General features: G+C 33.8%; 1 protein-coding gene and 1 long non-coding RNA gene across 2 annotated transcripts; one reads left to right on the top strand and one right to left on the bottom strand.

Moving 5' to 3' along the window:
- Nucleotides 1-266: 266 nt before the first annotated feature.
- LOC121198618 (meteorin-like protein) lies at nucleotides 267-3747 on the bottom strand. The gene is made up of 4 exons (XM_041062884.1): nucleotides 3567-3747; nucleotides 2522-2925; nucleotides 1380-1439; nucleotides 267-1061 (listed from the first exon to the last, which is right to left on the bottom strand). The coding sequence occupies exons 1-4, from the start codon at nucleotides 3650-3652 to the stop codon at nucleotides 727-729; spliced, it is 885 nt and encodes a 294-aa protein (XP_040918818.1). The 5' UTR covers nucleotides 3653-3747; the 3' UTR covers nucleotides 267-726.
- On the top strand, nucleotides 859-5135 carry LOC121198629. The gene is made up of 3 exons (XR_005896352.1): nucleotides 859-1075; nucleotides 1427-1497; nucleotides 4326-5135. It is a non-coding gene; the product is annotated as an uncharacterized LOC121198629 (long non-coding RNA).
- Nucleotides 5136-16748: the final 11613 nt, after the last annotated feature.

The raw sequence follows: 16748 nt of genomic DNA, 5'->3' as shown, positions 1-16748 counted from the left end.
TCTTTTGAATATTCATCATTCTGGTGCATAGACCTAATAAGGAAACTTGAAGTCTTAAAGTTTCCTTTAAGAATTAAAGCTCTTGATGAAAAGAAAAGACTGGAAGACCAATCTGATTTATTTAGGTCCAGTCAGTCTGATAATTCTTATCAGAATTCGACAAATAATTCAGGTAATAGGGTATCTTCAAAGGATTTATTTACAGCACAAACAGCATAAATAAAAAAACAAAGAGGATTTAAAACTTCTGCACAGACGGACCTGAATAAAAATAACTCCACAGTCATATATGTTCAAGCCTATTCACTAAGACAAACTGGTGATTACTAATAGTGGTCCTTCAGTCTTCCCTCCCACCTCAGTTCAGAGGGCAACTGTCACACAGAGCCAGCAAAGTGAACAACAGTCGATGTGGGGAGAAGCACAAAGAGAGAGCAGCAACCCAACCCCTTCTTAGTCTCCAGGACTGAGGGCAGTGATGGGAAAGAGACAAAGACTGGCTCTCTCTTCGCCTCACTGCAGGAGGCCCCTGCTGTTCGTCCCTGTTGTGCTCCCCTGAATGTGGTTTTCATCAGAAATTCAGTAGCTTTGTCCCTGCTGGTGATACTGGATGCCACCTTGATGGCATATTAAAACATTACAGGGATCCCACAGTGCCAGTACAGGGGTGAGAAGTCCTGTGGATAAAGACTGTTGGGCCTAGTAGTGTTTAAACAACACACTTCCTCAGTCTAAAGGGAAGTCACAGGAATTCCGATGTGCTGCCCGGGCAGTCTGGTAGACAGACAGGAAGTCTTTGTATCGCGGGGCACACCCTAACCAAGCTTCCCCGAAGTGTTCCGCCCCAGTGAAAAGAAACTCTCCATCCCCAGGCTTCACGTGGCACTGTAGGAGTGCATGGATGCGTCCGTGCCAAGAAGAGAGGGACTGAGATGACCCCGGAGCCACTTGTTGCTCAAACACTCGACTACGCTGCCAGTACACCCTCACCGCTGACACCTCCACCAACGATGTCTGGCTTTCAGAACTGTGGGAGATATTCTTGATGTAGCCTCGGACCACTGACGGAAAGAAGGTAGAATTCCCTTTACCATATTTATAAATTCAGAGCATAAAGAAAATCAAATGAAAAAAAAACTATAGAGATCTATAGGAATGCCTTCTTACATCCATTCATTCTTTTCTGTCTTTTATTTTTCTTCTTTAGCCATGTGCGCTTTTGCTGCTCATGTGCATGGTGATGGCTGACACCTTATTTTATGTCACTTTGTAAAGAAAGAGTCATAAAGAACAAGACTGATATGGAGGGGACAGTGTGTTCTATAGTGCAGCAAGAAACAGATCTTAGGTTTGTAGAATAAGATTATATATGTACCTACCAAAGTCACTGTTGCAGATGGCCATCAGGAGTTCTGTATCATTGCAGGGTCGACAAGAAGCTGTGGGAGAAAATCAGAAAAAGGTTTTGAAAACTTGCATCACATCATGCTGTCAGCTGTAAGTTCCTCAATTTTCCCACTTTTCTCTGTCAATCATAATCAGCTTCTCAGACCCACAGCTCTATGACTGACACTGATTGATAGATGGGTGTCATTTCTCCTCCCTTGCAATTCACTGACCTAAACTCTCACACACATACCAGCTCCTTTCACCTCCCTCCTCACATCACAGAGAGAAGAAACCAGGGTTTAGAGGGAGGAATGCTGCTCCTGTTTGTGCTCCTTTAAGTGCTCTGCCCACCGCACTGCCTGCAGATCAAAAACCCCCGCTCGTCTTGACCCTGTGTTTGACTCTTATTGTATCGACTTAATTGAATGACCCCGTGCCAATGCAGGAGACTGCAGGAGTCAAACACTCTGCCAGACTGGCAATGCAGAAAAGACAAACCAGCAGCTGTCTATTATGGACACAGGATGACATCACCACCTTGGGAAAGGCCCTCACACATGGACAAATGCTAATAAACACACATGCACAATGATAAGGCATTTGTGGAATCTGCAAAGTATTTGCAGTCTCAATTCAGGCCCCTTGGCCTGGTGTCCTCCAGCGGCCCTGTGGTCTGCTCTGTCCTCTTGGCTTTGTCCCTCGATGGAAACCAGACAGCCACACAAAACATAAGACTGACCAGCAGCTGCATGCTCCAGTCGGCAAAACTGGAATCTGTAATTCAATAACCACAATTTTTTTTCTAAATGAGGAGTCTTTATACTTCCACTCCTCTACATTTCAGAGAGAAATGTTGTAGCTTTTGCGGCACTTCACATATCTGACAGCTGTTTCTAGTCAGATTAGGAATGGTTACCTTTTACTTAAGAGAAGGGTCTGAGGACTTCTTCCATGTCTGCTTATGAATGAGCTACTAAGCTTGAGTAAACAATATATTAAACATTAATAAAGTAATTAGTTACAGCCTATACTAAGCCCGCCATAAAGTGTTTTATCACAGTGGTACTAAATGTATTAAAGTATCTATTTAGAACTGAGCTTCATTAGCCAGACTCAGAGAGGATGAACTCACTCTGCAGCCCGCTATGGCCCAAGTTAGGCGCAGCACTCCTGTTGCCCAGCAGCTCATATCTGAAGCCCATCGTGCGTCTTCTCCAGTGTCCATCACTCTGCAGGTTGGCTTGGAGATAGATAGCGGGCCTGTGCGGTCCATCTGCCCGGAAACAGAACACTTGCTGCGGCCTCTCGCCATCCGTCACCAGCAGCTCCAGCTCCCCGGCCCGCTCAATGAACACGCTGGCTCCGCGGAAAGAGGGAGATGGTTTGATGCAGACAGTAGTGCGCAGGTTGGAGGACAGATTGGGCTCTAGAACCACCCTGAGTGCCTGGCCCGGGTAGACCCACCTCACCGAGCCCTCTGTGCAGCGCAGGCGCACCTGGAGTACGATCCTGGAGTCCACACCAGCTGCAAAACCGCTGGATTGAGCGGGAAAAACGAGTGATTAGTAATTCAACAGCGTGAAAGAGGTTTCCAAAATTTAAACTACTGCTATGTGAGGCATGGATGATAGTCTTACTAACCATGGATAAAGTCATTGCTTTATCCATGGTTGATAAATCATTTGCTTTATAGATCATTTATAATACCCTGATAAAACAGATTTTAGGTTGCCAGGTAGTAAATTAAATCCAGTTAGTTGGTATAAATATTGGTAACGTATTAATAAAATTTAGTTCATAATCGGAATAATCCAGCAGACTCTCAGTTGTAAATGTTAACAGGTCATTGATGACGGGTTTTAGTCCTTCATACATTGTTTTAATATATTGTTGATGAATGGACCGGTCAAGGGGAGTTTTCATAACTTATAGCACCCCAAAGCTTTGTTCTTATCAAAGTAACAAATTAATTAATCCCTAAAGTAAATGATTTATGAAACATTTATAAAGTCTATAGTCACAACTTCAAACCCTTCAAACCCTAATGTTATCTCATGAAACAGTGCTGCTGTGCCTTTCAAAGCGCCAACATACTCTTCAAAAAAAAAAGTTTATTTTTCCGTCTCTGTTTCAAAACGCACGAAAATGTTCTGCAAAAATGAGAAGAGTTCATTTACCTTCCAGTCCAGTTGCACAAATCAGCTGCACAGCTCCGTAAATGCAGAGCCAGAAAATACACCAACGCTATCGCATTTGGAAACATCTCATCCCCGCAAAGATAAAAATCCAGAAAGAAGTGGAATGCAGCTCATGGCTAAAAAACGTTTGTCTGTGAGATATCGAGAGTACAAGCGCTTTGCTGCTCCCACTGTGGTGCAGCTCCACTAAATGCTCTCTCTCTCTCTCTCTCTCTCTCTCTCTCTCTCTCTCTCCCATACACACAGCTCAACACACACATGCTTTCTCTCTCATTCTCTAATTAGAGCTGATCCAGTTGTTTGAGGACTGCTGGCCTCTGCAGGTCTTTGTCTTTCCTCACTAAAGAGACAATGAGTTTGAAAGCCTTCAGCCATCTGTTAACGTCAGTGCCCCCCTATTTTTTTGCACAATAATCCATCCACTTTAAAAGTCTCTGGGCGGTTCATCATTTCACTTTACCAGAGTTCTTAGTTACCGTTAATACAGTTTAATTAATGCAACTTAAATTAATGGTTGTTTTCCACTGCAAAATGAAACACAAATAAATGAAATAAAAATGTGTCTAATTTTATACTTGGCTGTGCCATCAGAGCAATATTTTTGAAGGGTCCGTGTATCTTTTGGCTGGTTTATTTCACCTGAAATTCCAATTGAAATATGAGGCTTTTTACCTTTTTGTGGGTCTGAATGGAGTCCTTGAAATTTAAAAATTACTGAGACTTTTTTTTTTTACTTAGCGTAACAAAATACAAAATCACGAAGAGGCAGAAACGTGTCCATCCGGTCTCGTGTCCAGAGGCATCATTGTTATCATCCTCTCCTACAGCTGGAGAAAAAAGAGGGAGCTGACCGAGACACAGAAGAAGCTGAATCTTCTTGCACTGGAGTTTGTTGTGGCATTGAGTCCACTACCACATAGTTTTATTTATTATTTATTTGTTTTTATTTATTATTTATTATTTATTTATTTATTTTATTTATTATTATTTATTATATTTTTTCACTTTATTTTAATTCATTTTTGTCAGTTTAGCTGTAATTAAACATTAGTCATGGCGTTAAACAGAGAAAACGTGTTTCAAGTTCAATAAAAGCAAATTCTAAAATCAATGAATAATTGTTCTGAATAATTGTGATTTCATTAAGAGTCATAATAATTGTGATTATGATTTTTGCTATAATCGAACAGCCACTGTGTGTGTACTGCATCTGGGTGGAAGACCTGGGGGAAAAAACCTCAAGGACTCATCAATCACAGTGGTCACGTGACTGTAGGCCTGCTGAAGCAGGGATGGAACCACTGTCTCAATGCTTCTGCTTCAAAAGATGGATACTGTGTCCAGCATAACATCACTAGTCGTGCAGATTGGAGGAGCTGCTCAAGAGGACCATGAGAAGATGCATGTTAGCCAGTATTGCTCAGCGTTTCTGCATTGAAGGATTCAGTTGTATCTTGCTGTTTGTGTTTTTTTTTTTTTTTTTAATTGCTGCAGGTGGGCAGAGCTGATCCTTTGATTCCTTTGACCCTTTGAGACCAGGTGCATGAAGGCCACATTGTGCAGTGTTTCTGCCAGTATGCATGCATGCATCCATGTCTGAGTGTGAGAATGTGTCTATTAAAATCAGAAAGAAGGAAATGCCTGCTTTTGTCTTTAATGCACTTTAGATGGGGCTTAGATCAGTTCTGGGGGGGCACTGGGTTCCAACTAGGTTTGGAGTGTGTGTTTGCTATTTCTAGGCTGTTGCATCAGTGCATCAGTATGTGGAAGCACATTATGCAGTTGTGATCTGGACACAACTGTATATGTGCGGAAGCCTATCAGTAGTGTTGGAAGCACAGGCTGTATTGTGTAGTTTAGTATTGTCAGGCTTAGTTGTGGGTATTTGTCACTATATGGATGGCACTGGGGTCAGTGTGGGTTTAGTGTGTGTGAGTCATAGTTGGTGCTTGATGTAGAATAAAACTTATGTATGCATTAATGTCTCCTTGTTTCTTTCTGGGTGCGGCTGCTTCTGGCTGAGTGGCGATCCAACTTTGAGGCCATGGGCAATGTGTAGCTCAGGTAAGGCCCCTGCTGCAAGTGGAAGTGAAGCAAAATATTACAAGTTCGACCACTGACTTGATTAGTATCCAAAACCAATGTGTTCGTGTTTTTCAGCAGGTGGGAGGAGCTGAGAGGACTATTTGAGACCAGGTGAGCAAGAGCCACATTGTAGTCTTTCTACACTTATGCGTGCACTAATTTTACACTTTGTGTGTGTTTGTGTGTGAGTGAGTGTTGTAGGTGTATGTGGGGTCTGTTCTTTTTTCATTTGTTTAAACAGACCAAACCAATGATTATTGTTGTTGTTGCAATAAAGTGGATTTGTGTTTGCGTTGTCCTTTTTGTCTCAACCATGACATGTTCCAAATAGGGGCAAGAAAAAGAAAAGGAAAAACGAAAAAAGATGACTTGAGTCGCCATACAGGTCTACATGTACAAAGTGTTTCACAATTTACAACTGAAAACTGTACACTCTGGCATCTATGGCATCTGGACCCCACACTCAAAGTCAAAGTGTCACTCTCCATAATACTAATTTGGTCTTGTGTGGCACTGCGTGGGCTGAGGTACGCAATTACACATCAACAGTATAGTGGACTTTCACTGATGGAAACGTACCCCCTGTTTAAATAAGTCAAATGGCCTATTGAATTGATTCATCTTGTACCAGTGTGTATGTGGTTTAAACATTTGTGATAGTATTATAAGGCGTCAAAATCGGCCAAAAAAAGTCACAATTTTTTTTTTTTACCTCAAAATGTCATAAAAAACGTCATAGTATAGTAAGGCGTCAAAATCGGCCAAAAAAAGTCCAAATTTTTTTTTACCTCAAAATGTCATAAAAAACGTCATAGTATAGTAAGGCGTTTTTTTCGGCCAAACAAAGTCAAAAATTTTTTGACCTCAAAATGTCATAAAAAACGTCATAGTATAGTAAGGCGTTTTTTTCGACCAAAAAAAGTCAACATTTTTTTTGACCTCAAAATGTCATAAAAAACGTCATAGTATAGTAAGGCGTCAAAATCGGCCAAAAAAAGTCAAAATTTTTTTTGACCTCAAAATGTCATAAAAAACGTCATAGTATAGTAAGGCGTTTTTTTCGGCCAAAAAAAGTCAAAATTTTTTTTGACCTCAAAATGTCATAAAAAACGTCATAGTATAGTAAGGCGTTTTTTTCGACCAAAATAAGTCAACATTTTTTTGACCTCAAAATGTCATAAAAAACGTCATAGTATGGTAAGGCGTTTTTTTCGGCCAAAAAAGTCAAAAAAAATTTTGACCTCAAAATGTCATAAAAAACGTCATAGTATAGTAAGGCGTCAAAATCGGCCAAAAAAAGTCAAAAAAAATTTTTTTTTACCTCAAAATGTCATAAAAAACGTCATAGTATAGTAAGGCATCAAAATTGGCCAAAAAAAGTCAAAAAAAATTTTGACCTCAAAATGTCATAAAAAACGTCATAGTATAGTAAGGCGTTTTTTTTCGACCAAAAAAAGTCAAAAAAAAATTTTTTGACCTCAAAATGTCATAAAAAACGTCATAATATAGTAAGGCGTCAAAATCAGCCAAAAATAGTCAAAAAAAAATTTGACCTCAAAATGTCATAAAAAACGTCATAGTATAGTAAGGCGTTTTTTTCGACCAAAAAAAGTCAAAATTTTTTTTGACCTCAAAATGTCATAAAAAGCGTCATAGTATAGTAAGGCCTTTTTTTCGACCAAAAAAAGTCAAAATTTTTTTTGACCTCAAAATGTCATAAAAAACGTCATAGTATAGTAAGGCGTCAAAATCGGCCAAAAAAAGTCAAAAAAAAATTTTTTGACCTCAAAATGTCATAAAAAACGTCATAGTATAGTAAGGCGTTTTTTTCGACCAAAAAAAGTCAAAAATTTTTTTGACCTCAAAATGTCATAAAAAGCGTCATAGTATAGTAAGGCGTTTTTTTCGACCAAAAAAAGTCACAATTTTTTTTGACCTCCAAATGTCATAAAAAACGTCATAGTATAGTAAGGCGTTTTTTTCGACCAAAAAAAGTCAAAAAATTTTTTGACCTCAAAATGTCATAAAAAACGTCACAGTATAGTAAGGCGTTTTTTTCGACCAAAAAAAGTCAAAAAAATTTTTGACCTCAAAATGTCATAAAAAACGTCATAGTATAGTAAGGCGTTTTTTTCGACCAAAAAAAGTTAAAAAATTTTTTTACCTCAAAATGTCATAAAAAGCGTCATAGTATAGTAAGGCGTTTTTTTCGACCAAAAAAAGTCAAATTTTTTTTTGACCTCAAAATGTCATAAAAAGCGTCATAATATAGTAAGGCATCAAAATCAGCCAAAAATAGTCAAAAAAAATTTGACCTCAAAATGTCATAAAAAACGTCATAGTATAGTAAGGCGTTTTTTTCGACCAAAAAAAGTCAAAAATTTTTTTTGACCTCAAAATGTCATAAAAAGCGTCATAGTATAGTAAGGCCTTTTTTTCGACCAAAAAAAGTCAAAATTTTTTTTGACCTCAAAATGTCATAAAAAACGTCATAGTATAGTAAGGCGTCAAAATCGGCCAAAAAAAGTCAAAAAAAATTTTTTTGACCTCAAAATGTCATAAAAAACGTCATAATATAGTAAGACATCAAAATCAGCCAAAAAAAGTCAAAAAAAAATTTGACCTCAAAATGTCATAAAAAACGTCATAGTATAGTAAGGCGTTATTTTCGATCAAAAAAAGTCAAAATTTTTTTTGACCTCAAAATGTCATAAAAAGCGTCATAGTATAGTAAGGCCTTTTTTTCGACCAAAAAAAGTCCAAATTTTTTTTGACCTCAAAATGTCATAAAAAACGTCATAGTATAGTAAGGCGTCAAAATCGGCCAAAAAAAGTCAAAAATTTTTTTGACCTCAAAATGTCATAAAAAACGTCATAGTATAGTAAGGCGTTTTTTTCGGCCAAAAAAAGTCCAAATTTTTTTTGACCTCAAAATGTCATAAAAAGCGTCATAGTATAGTAAGGCCTTTTTTTCGACCAAAAAAAGTCAAAAATTTTTTTGACCTCAAAATGTCATAAAAAACGTCACAGTATAGTAAGGCGTTTTTTTCGACCAAAAAAAGTCAAAAAAATTTTTGACCTCAAAATGTCATAAAAAACGTCATAGTATAGTAAGGCGTTTTTTTCGACCAAAAAAAGTTAAAATTTTTTTTTACCTCAAAATGTCATAAAAAGCGTCATAGTATAGTAAGGCGTTTTTTTCGACCAAAAAAAGTCAAAATTTTTTTTGACCTCAAAATGTCATAAAAAACGTCATAGTATAGTAAGGCGTCAAAATCGGCCAAAAAAAGTCACAATTTTTTTTTACCTCAAAATGTCATAAAAAACGTCACAGTATAGTAAGGCGTTTTTTTCGGCCAAAAAAAGTCAAAAAATTTTTTGACCTCAAAATGTCATAAAAAACGTCATAGTATAGTAAGGCGTTTTTTTCGACCAAAAAAAGTTAAAATTTTTTTTTACCTCAAAATGTCATAAAAAGCGTCATAGTATAGTAAGGCGTTTTTTTCGACCAAAAAAAGTCACAATTTTTTTTGACCTCAAAATGTCATAAAAAACGTCATAGTATAGTAAGGCGTCAAAATCGGCCAAAAAAAGTCACAATTTTTTTTGACCTCCAAATGTCATAAAAAACGTCATAGTATAGTAAGGCGTTTTTTTCGACCAAAAAAAGTCAAAAATTTTTTTGACCTCAAAATGTCATAAAAAACGTCATAGTATAGTAAGGCGTTTTTTTCGGCCAAAAAAAGTCAAAAAAATTTTTTTGACCTCAAAATGTCATAAAAAACGTCATAGTTATAGTAAGGCGTCAAAATCGGCCAAAAAAAGTCAGAAATATTTTTGACCTCAAAATGTCATAAAAAACGTCATAGTATAGTAAGGCGTCAAAATCGGCCAAAAAAAGTCCAAATTTTTTTTGACCTCAAAATGTCATAAAAAACGTCATAGTATAGTAAGGCGTCAAAATTGGCCAAAGAAAGTCAACATTTTTTTTTACCTCAAAATGTCATAAAAAATGTCATAGTATAGTAAGGTGTTTTTTTCGGCCAAAAAAAGTCCAAATTTTTTTTGACCTCAAAATGTCATAAAAAACATCATAGTATAGTAAGGTGTTTTTTTCGGCCAAAAAAAGTCAAAAAATTTTTTGACCTCAAAATGTCATAAAAAACATAATAGTATAGTAAGGCGTTTTTTTCGGCCAAAAAAAGTCCAAAATTTTTTTGACCTCAAAATGTCATAAAAAACGTCATAGTATAGTAAGGTGTTTTTTTTTTCGACCAAAAAAAGTCAAAAATTTTTTTGGCCTCAAAATGTCATAAAAAACGTCATAGTATAGTAAGGCGTTTTTTTCGGCCAAAAAAAGTCAAAAAATTATTTGACCTCAAAATGTCATAAAAAACGTCATAGTATAGTAAGGCGTTTTTTTCGACCCAAAAAAGTCAAAAAATTTTTTAACATAAAAATGTCATAAAAAATGTCATAGTATAGTAAGGCGTTTTTTTCGGCCAAAAAAAGTCAAAAAATTTTTTGACCTCAAAATGTCATAAAAAACGTCATAGTATAGTAAGGCGTTTTTTTCGGCCAAAAAAAGTCAAAAAAATTTTTGACCTCAAAATGTCATAAAAAACGTCATAGTATAGTAAGGCGTTTTTTTCGGCCAAAAAAGTCAAAATTTTTTTTGACCTCAAAATGTCATAAAAAACGTCATAGTATAGTAAGGCGTTTTTTTCGGCCAAAAAAGTCAAAAATTTTTTTGACCTCAAAATGTCATAAAAAACGTCATAGTATAGTAAGGCGTTTTTTCGACCAAAAAAAGTCAAAAAAATTTTTGACCTCAAAATGTCATAAAAAACGTCATAGTATAGTAAGGCGTTTTTTTCGGCCAAAAAAAGTCAAAAAAATTTTTGACCTCAAAATGTCATAAAAAACGTCATAGTATAGTAAGGCGTTTTTTTCGACCAAAAACGGTCAAAATTTTTTTTGACCTCAAAATGTCATAAAAAACGTCATAGTATAGTAAGGCGTTTTTTTCGACCAAAAAAGGTCAAAAAAATTTTTTGACCTCAAAATGTCATAAAAAACGTCATAGTATAGTAAGGCGTTTTTTTCGACCAAAAAAGGTCAAAAAATTTTTTAACCTCAAAATGTCATAAAAAACGTCATAGTATAGTAAGGCGTCAAAATCGGCCAAAAAAAGTCAAAAATTTTTTTGACCTCAAAATGTCATAAAAAACGTCATAGTATAGTAAGGCGTCAAAATTGGCCAAAGAAAGTCAACATTTTTTTTGACCTCAAAATGTCATAAAAAATGTCATAGTATAGTAAGGTGTTTTTTTCGGCCAAAAAAAGTCCAAATTTTTTTTGACCTCAAAATGTCATAAAAAACGTCATAGTATAGTAAGGCGTTTTTTTCGGCCAAAAAAAGTCAAAAAAATTTTTGACCTCAAAATGTCATAAAAAACATAATAGTATAGTAAGGCGTTTTTTTCGGCCAAAAAAAGTCCAAATTTTTTTTGACCTCAAAATGTCATAAAAAACGTCATAGTATAGTAAGGCGTTTTTTTCGGCCAAAAAAAGTCAAAATTTTTTTTTACCTCAAAATGTCATAAAAAACGTCATAGTATAGTAAGGCGTTTTTTTCGGCCAAAAATAGTCAAAAAATTTTTTGACCTCAAAATGTCATAAAAAAAACATCATAGTATAGTAAGGCGTTTTTTTCGACCAAAAAAAGTCAAAAAATTTTTGACCTCAAAATGTCATAAAAAACGTCATAGTATAGTAAGGCGTTTTTTTCGGCCAAAAATAGTCAAAAAATTTTTTGACCTCAAAATGTCATAAAAAAACATCATAGTATAGTAAGGCGTTTTTTTCGACCAAAAAAAGTCAAAAAATTTTTTGACCTCAAAATGTCATAAAAAACGTCATAGTATAGTAAGGCGTTTTTTTCGGCCAAAAAAAGTCAAAATTTTTTTTGACCTCAAAATGTCATAAAAAACGTCATAGTATAGTAAGGCGTTTTTTTCGGCTAAAAAAAGTCAAAAAATTTTTGACCTCAAAATGTCATAAAAAACGTCATAGTATAGTAAGGCGTTTTTTTCGGCCAAAAAAAGTCAAAAAATTTTTTGACCTCAAAATGTCATAAAAAACGTCATAGTATAGTAAGGCGTCAAAATTGGCCAAAGAAAGTCAACATTTTTTTTGACCTCAAAATGTCATAAAAAATGTCATAGTATAGTAAGGTGTTTTTTTCGGCCAAAAAAAGTCCAAATTTTTTTTGACCTCAAAATGTCATAAAAAACGTCATAGTATAGTAAGGCGTTTTTTTCGGCCAAAAAAAGTCAAAAAAATTTTTGACCTCAAAATGTCATAAAAAACATAATAGTATAGTAAGGCGTTTTTTTCGGCCAAAAAAAGTCCAAATTTTTTTTGACCTCAAAATGTCATAAAAAACGTCATAGTATAGTAAGGCGTTTTTTTCGGCCAAAAAAAGTCAAAATTTTTTTTTACCTCAAAATGTCATAAAAAACGTCATAGTATAGTAAGGCGTTTTTTTCGGCCAAAAATAGTCAAAAAATTTTTTGACCTCAAAATGTCATAAAAAAAACATCATAGTATAGTAAGGCGTTTTTTTCGACCAAAAAAAGTCAAAAAATTTTTTGACCTCAAAATGTCATAAAAAACGTCATAGTATAATAAGGCGTTTTTTTCGGCCAAAAAAAGTCAAAATTTTTTTTGACCTCAAAATGTCATAAAAAACGTCATAGTATAGTAAGGCGTTTTTTTCGGCTAAAAAAAGTCAAAAAATTTTTGACCTCAAAATGTCATAAAAAACGTCATAGTATAGTAAGGCGTTTTTTTCGGCCAAAAAAAGTCAAAAAAATTTTTGACCTCAAAATGTCATAAAAAACGTCATAGTATAGTAAGGCGTTTTTTTCGGCCAAAAAAGTCAAAAATTTTTTTGACCTCAAAATGTCATAAAAAACGTCATAGTATAGTAAGGCGTTTTTTCGACCAAAAAAAGTCAAAAAATTTTTGACCTCAAAATGTCATAAAAAACGTCATAGTATAGTAAGGCGTTTTTTTCGGCCAAAAAAAGTCAAAAAATTTTTTGACCTCAAAATGTCATAAAAAACGTCACAGTATAGTAAGGCGTTTTTTTCGGCCAAAAAAAGTCAAAATTTTTTTTGACCTCAAAATGTCATAAAAAACGTCATAGTATAGTAAGGCGTTTTTTTCGGCCAAAAAAAGTCAAAAAAATTTTTGACCTCAAAATGTCATAAAAAACGTCATAGTATAGTAAGGCGTTTTTTTCGGCCAAAAAAGTCAAAAATTTTTTTGACCTCAAAATGTCATAAAAAACGTCATAGTATAGTAAGGCGTTTTTTTCGGCCAAAAAAAGTCAAAAAAATTTTTGACCTCAAAATGTCATAAAAAACGTCATAGTATAGTAAGGCGTTTTTTTCGGCGAAAAAAGTCAAAAAATTTTTTGACCTCAAAATGTCATAAAAAACGTCATAGTATAGTAAGGCGTTTTTTCGACCAAAAAAAGTCAAAAAAATTTTTGACCTCAAAATGTCATAAAAAACGTCATAGTATAGTAAGGCGTTTTTTTCGGCCAAAAAAAGTCAAAAAAATTTTTGACCTCAAAATGTCATAAAAAACGTCATAGTATAGTAAGGCGTTTTTTTCGGCCAAAAAAGTCCAAAATTTTTTTGACCTCAAAATGTCATAAAAAACGTCATAGTATAGTAAGGCGTTTTTTTCGGCCAAAAAAAGTCAAAAAATTTTTTGACCTCAAAATGTCATAAAAAACGTCATAGTATAGTAAGGCGTTTTTTTCGACCAAAAACTGTCAAAATTTTTTTTGACCTCAAAATGTCATAAAAAACGTCATAGTATAGTAAGGCGTCAAAATTGGCCAAAGAAAGTCAACATTTTTTTTGACCTCAAAATGTCATAAAAAATGTCATAGTATAGTAAGGCGTTTTTTTCGGCAAAAAAAAGTCCAAATTTTTTTTGACCTCAAAATGTCATAAAAAACGTCATAGTATAGTAAGGCGTTTTTTTCGGCCAAAAAAAGTCAAAACATTTTTTGACCTCAAAATGTCATAAAAAACGTCATAGTATAGTAAGGCGTTTTTTTCGGCCAAAAAAAGTCCAAATTTTTTTTGACCTCAAAATGTCATAAAAAATGTCATAGTATAGTAAGGCGTTTTTTTCGGCCAAAAAAAGTCAAAAAAATTTTTGACCTCAAAATGTCATAAAAAACGTCATAGTATAGTAAGGCGTTTTTTCGACCAAAAAAAGTCAAAAAAATTTTTGACCTCAAAATGTCATAAAAAACGTCATAGTATAGTAAGGCGTTTTTTTCGGCCAAAAATAGTCAAAAAATTTTTTGACCTCAAAATGTCATAAAAAAACGTCATAGTATAGTAAGGCCTTTTTTTTGGGCAAAAAAAGTCAAAAAAATTTTTGACCTCAAAATGTCATAAAAAACGTCATAGTATAGTAAGGCGTTTTTTTCGGCCAAAAAAAGTCAAAATTTTTTTTGACCTCAAAATGTCATAAAAAACGTCATAGTATAGTAAGGCGTTTTTTTCGGCCAAAAATAGTCAAAAAATTTTTTGACCTAGAAAATGTCATAAAAAAACATCATAGTATAGTAAGGCGTTTTTTTCGACCAAAAAAATTCAAAAAATTTTTTGACCTCAAAATGTCATAAAAAACGTCATAGTATAGTAAGGCGTTTTTTTCGGCCAAAAAAAGTCAAAAAATTTTTTGACCTCAAAATGTCATAAAAAACGTCATAGTATAGTAAGGCGTTTTTTTCGGCCAAAAAAAGTCAAAAAATTTTTTACCTCAAAATGTCATAAAAAACGTCATAGTATAGTAAGGCGTTTTTTTCGGCCAAAAAAAGTCAAAAAATGTTTTGACCTCAAAATGTCATAAAAAACGTCATAGTATAGTAAGGCGTTTTTTTCGGCCAAAAAAAGTCAAAAATTTTTTTGACCTCAAAATGTCATAAAAAACGTCATAGTATAGTAAGGCGTTTTTTTCGGCCAAAAAAAGTCAAAAAAATTTTTGACCTCAAAATGTCATAAAAAACGTCATAGTATAGTAAGGCGTTTTTTTCGGCCAAAAAAGTCAAAAATTTTTTTGACCTCAAAATGTCATAAAAAACGTCATAGTATAGTAAGGCGTCAAAATCGGCCAAAAAAAGTCAAAAATTTTTTTGACCTCAAAATGTCATAAAAAACGTCATAGTATAGTAAGGCGTCAAAATCGGCCAAAGAAAGTCAACATTTTTTTTGACCTCAAAATGTCATAAAAAATGTCATAGTATAGTAAGGTGTTTTTTTCGGCCAAAAAAAGTCCAAATTTTTTTTGACCTCAAAATGTCATAAAAAACGTCATAGTATAGTAAGGCGTTTTTTTCGGCCAAAAAAAGTCAAAATTTTTTTTGACCTCAAAATGTCATAAAAAACGTCATAGTATAGTAAGGCGTTTTTTTCGGCCAAAAATAGTCAAAAAATTTTTTGACCTAGAAAATGTCATAAAAAAACATCATAGTATAGTAAGGCGTTTTTTTCGACCAAAAAAATTCAAAAAATTTTTTGACCTCAAAATGTCATAAAAAACGTCATAGTATAGTAAGGCGTTTTTTTCGACCAAAAACGGTCAAAATTTTTTTTGACCTCAAAATGTCATAAAAAACGTCATAGTATAGTAAGGCGTTTTTTTCGGCCAAAAATAGTCAAAAAATTTTTTGACCTCAAAATGTCATAAAAAAACGTCATAGTATAGTAAGGCCTTTTTTTTGGGCAAAAAAAGTCAAAAAAATTTTTGACCTCAAAATGTCATAAAAAACGTCATAGTATAGTAAGGCGTTTTTTTCGGCCAAAAAAAGTCAAAATTTTTTTTGACCTCAAAATGTCATAAAAAACGTCATAGTATAGTAAGGCGTTTTTTTCGGCCAAAAATAGTCAAAAAATTTTTTGACCTAGAAAATGTCATAAAAAAACATCATAGTATAGTAAGGCGTTTTTTTCGACCAAAAAAATTCAAAAAATTTTTTGACCTCAAAATGTCATAAAAAACGTCATAGTATAGTAAGGCGTTTTTTTCGGCCAAAAAAAGTCAAAAAATTTTTTGACCTCAAAATGTCATAAAAAACGTCATAGTATAGTAAGGCGTTTTTTTCGGCCAAAAAAAGTCAAAAAATTTTTTACCTCAAAATGTCATAAAAAACGTCATAGTATAGTAAGGCGTTTTTTTCGGCCAAAAAAAGTCAAAAAATGTTTTGACCTCAAAATGTCATAAAAAACGTCATAGTATAGTAAGGCGTTTTTTTCGGCCAAAAAAAGTCAAAAATTTTTTTGACCTCAAAATGTCATAAAAAACGTCATAGTATAGTAAGGCGTTTTTTTCGGCCAAAAAAAGTCAAAAAAATTTTTGACCTCAAAATGTCATAAAAAACGTCATAGTATAGTAAGGCGTTTTTTTCGGCCAAAAAAGTCAAAAATTTTTTTGACCTCAAAATGTCATAAAAAACGTCATAGTATAGTAAGGCGTTTTTTCGACCAAAAAAAGTCAAAAAAATTTTTGACCTCAAAATGTCATAAAAAACGTCATAGTATAGTAAGGCGTTTTTTTCGGCCAAAAAAAGTCAAAAAAATTTTTGACCTCAAAATGTCATAAAAAACGTCATAGTATAGTAAGGCGTTTTTTTCGGCCAAAAAAAGTCAAAAAAATTTTTGACCTCAAAATGTCATAAAAAACGTCATAGTATAGTAAGGCGTTTTTTTCGGCGAAAAAAGTCAAAAAAATTTTTGACCTCAAAATGTCATAAAAAACGTCATAGTATAGTAAGGCGTTTTTTTCGACCAAAAACGGTCAAAATTTTTTTTGACCTCAAAATGTCATAAAAAACGTCATAGTATAGTAAGGCGTCAAAATTGGCCAAAGAAAGTCAACATTTTTTTTGACCTCAAAATGTCATAAAAAATGTCATAGTATAGTAAGGTGTTTTTTTCGGCCAAAAAAAGTCCAAATTTTTTTTGACCTCAAAATGTCATAAAA

This window comes from Toxotes jaculatrix, chromosome 18 (assembly GCF_017976425.1).
Source record: "Toxotes jaculatrix isolate fToxJac2 chromosome 18, fToxJac2.pri, whole genome shotgun sequence".
Classification (NCBI taxonomy): Eukaryota; Metazoa; Chordata; class Actinopteri; family Toxotidae; genus Toxotes; species Toxotes jaculatrix.
This window is presented reverse-complemented; position numbering and strand designations above follow the sequence as displayed.

Excerpts from the sequence above, each read along its gene's own strand:
- LOC121198618 (XM_041062884.1), bottom strand. The coding sequence starts at position 3,652 with ATGTTTCCAAATGCGATAGCGTTGGTGTATTTTCTGGCTCTGCATTTA. Across the intron at positions 2,926-3,566 it reads TTGTGCAACTGGACTGGAAG|CGGTTTTGCAGCTGGTGTGG; the intron begins GTAAATGAACTC and ends CGCTCAATCCAG. Across the intron at positions 1,440-2,521 it reads GGGCCATAGCGGGCTGCAGA|CTTCTTGTCGACCCTGCAAT; the intron begins GTGAGTTCATCC and ends TTTCTCCCACAG.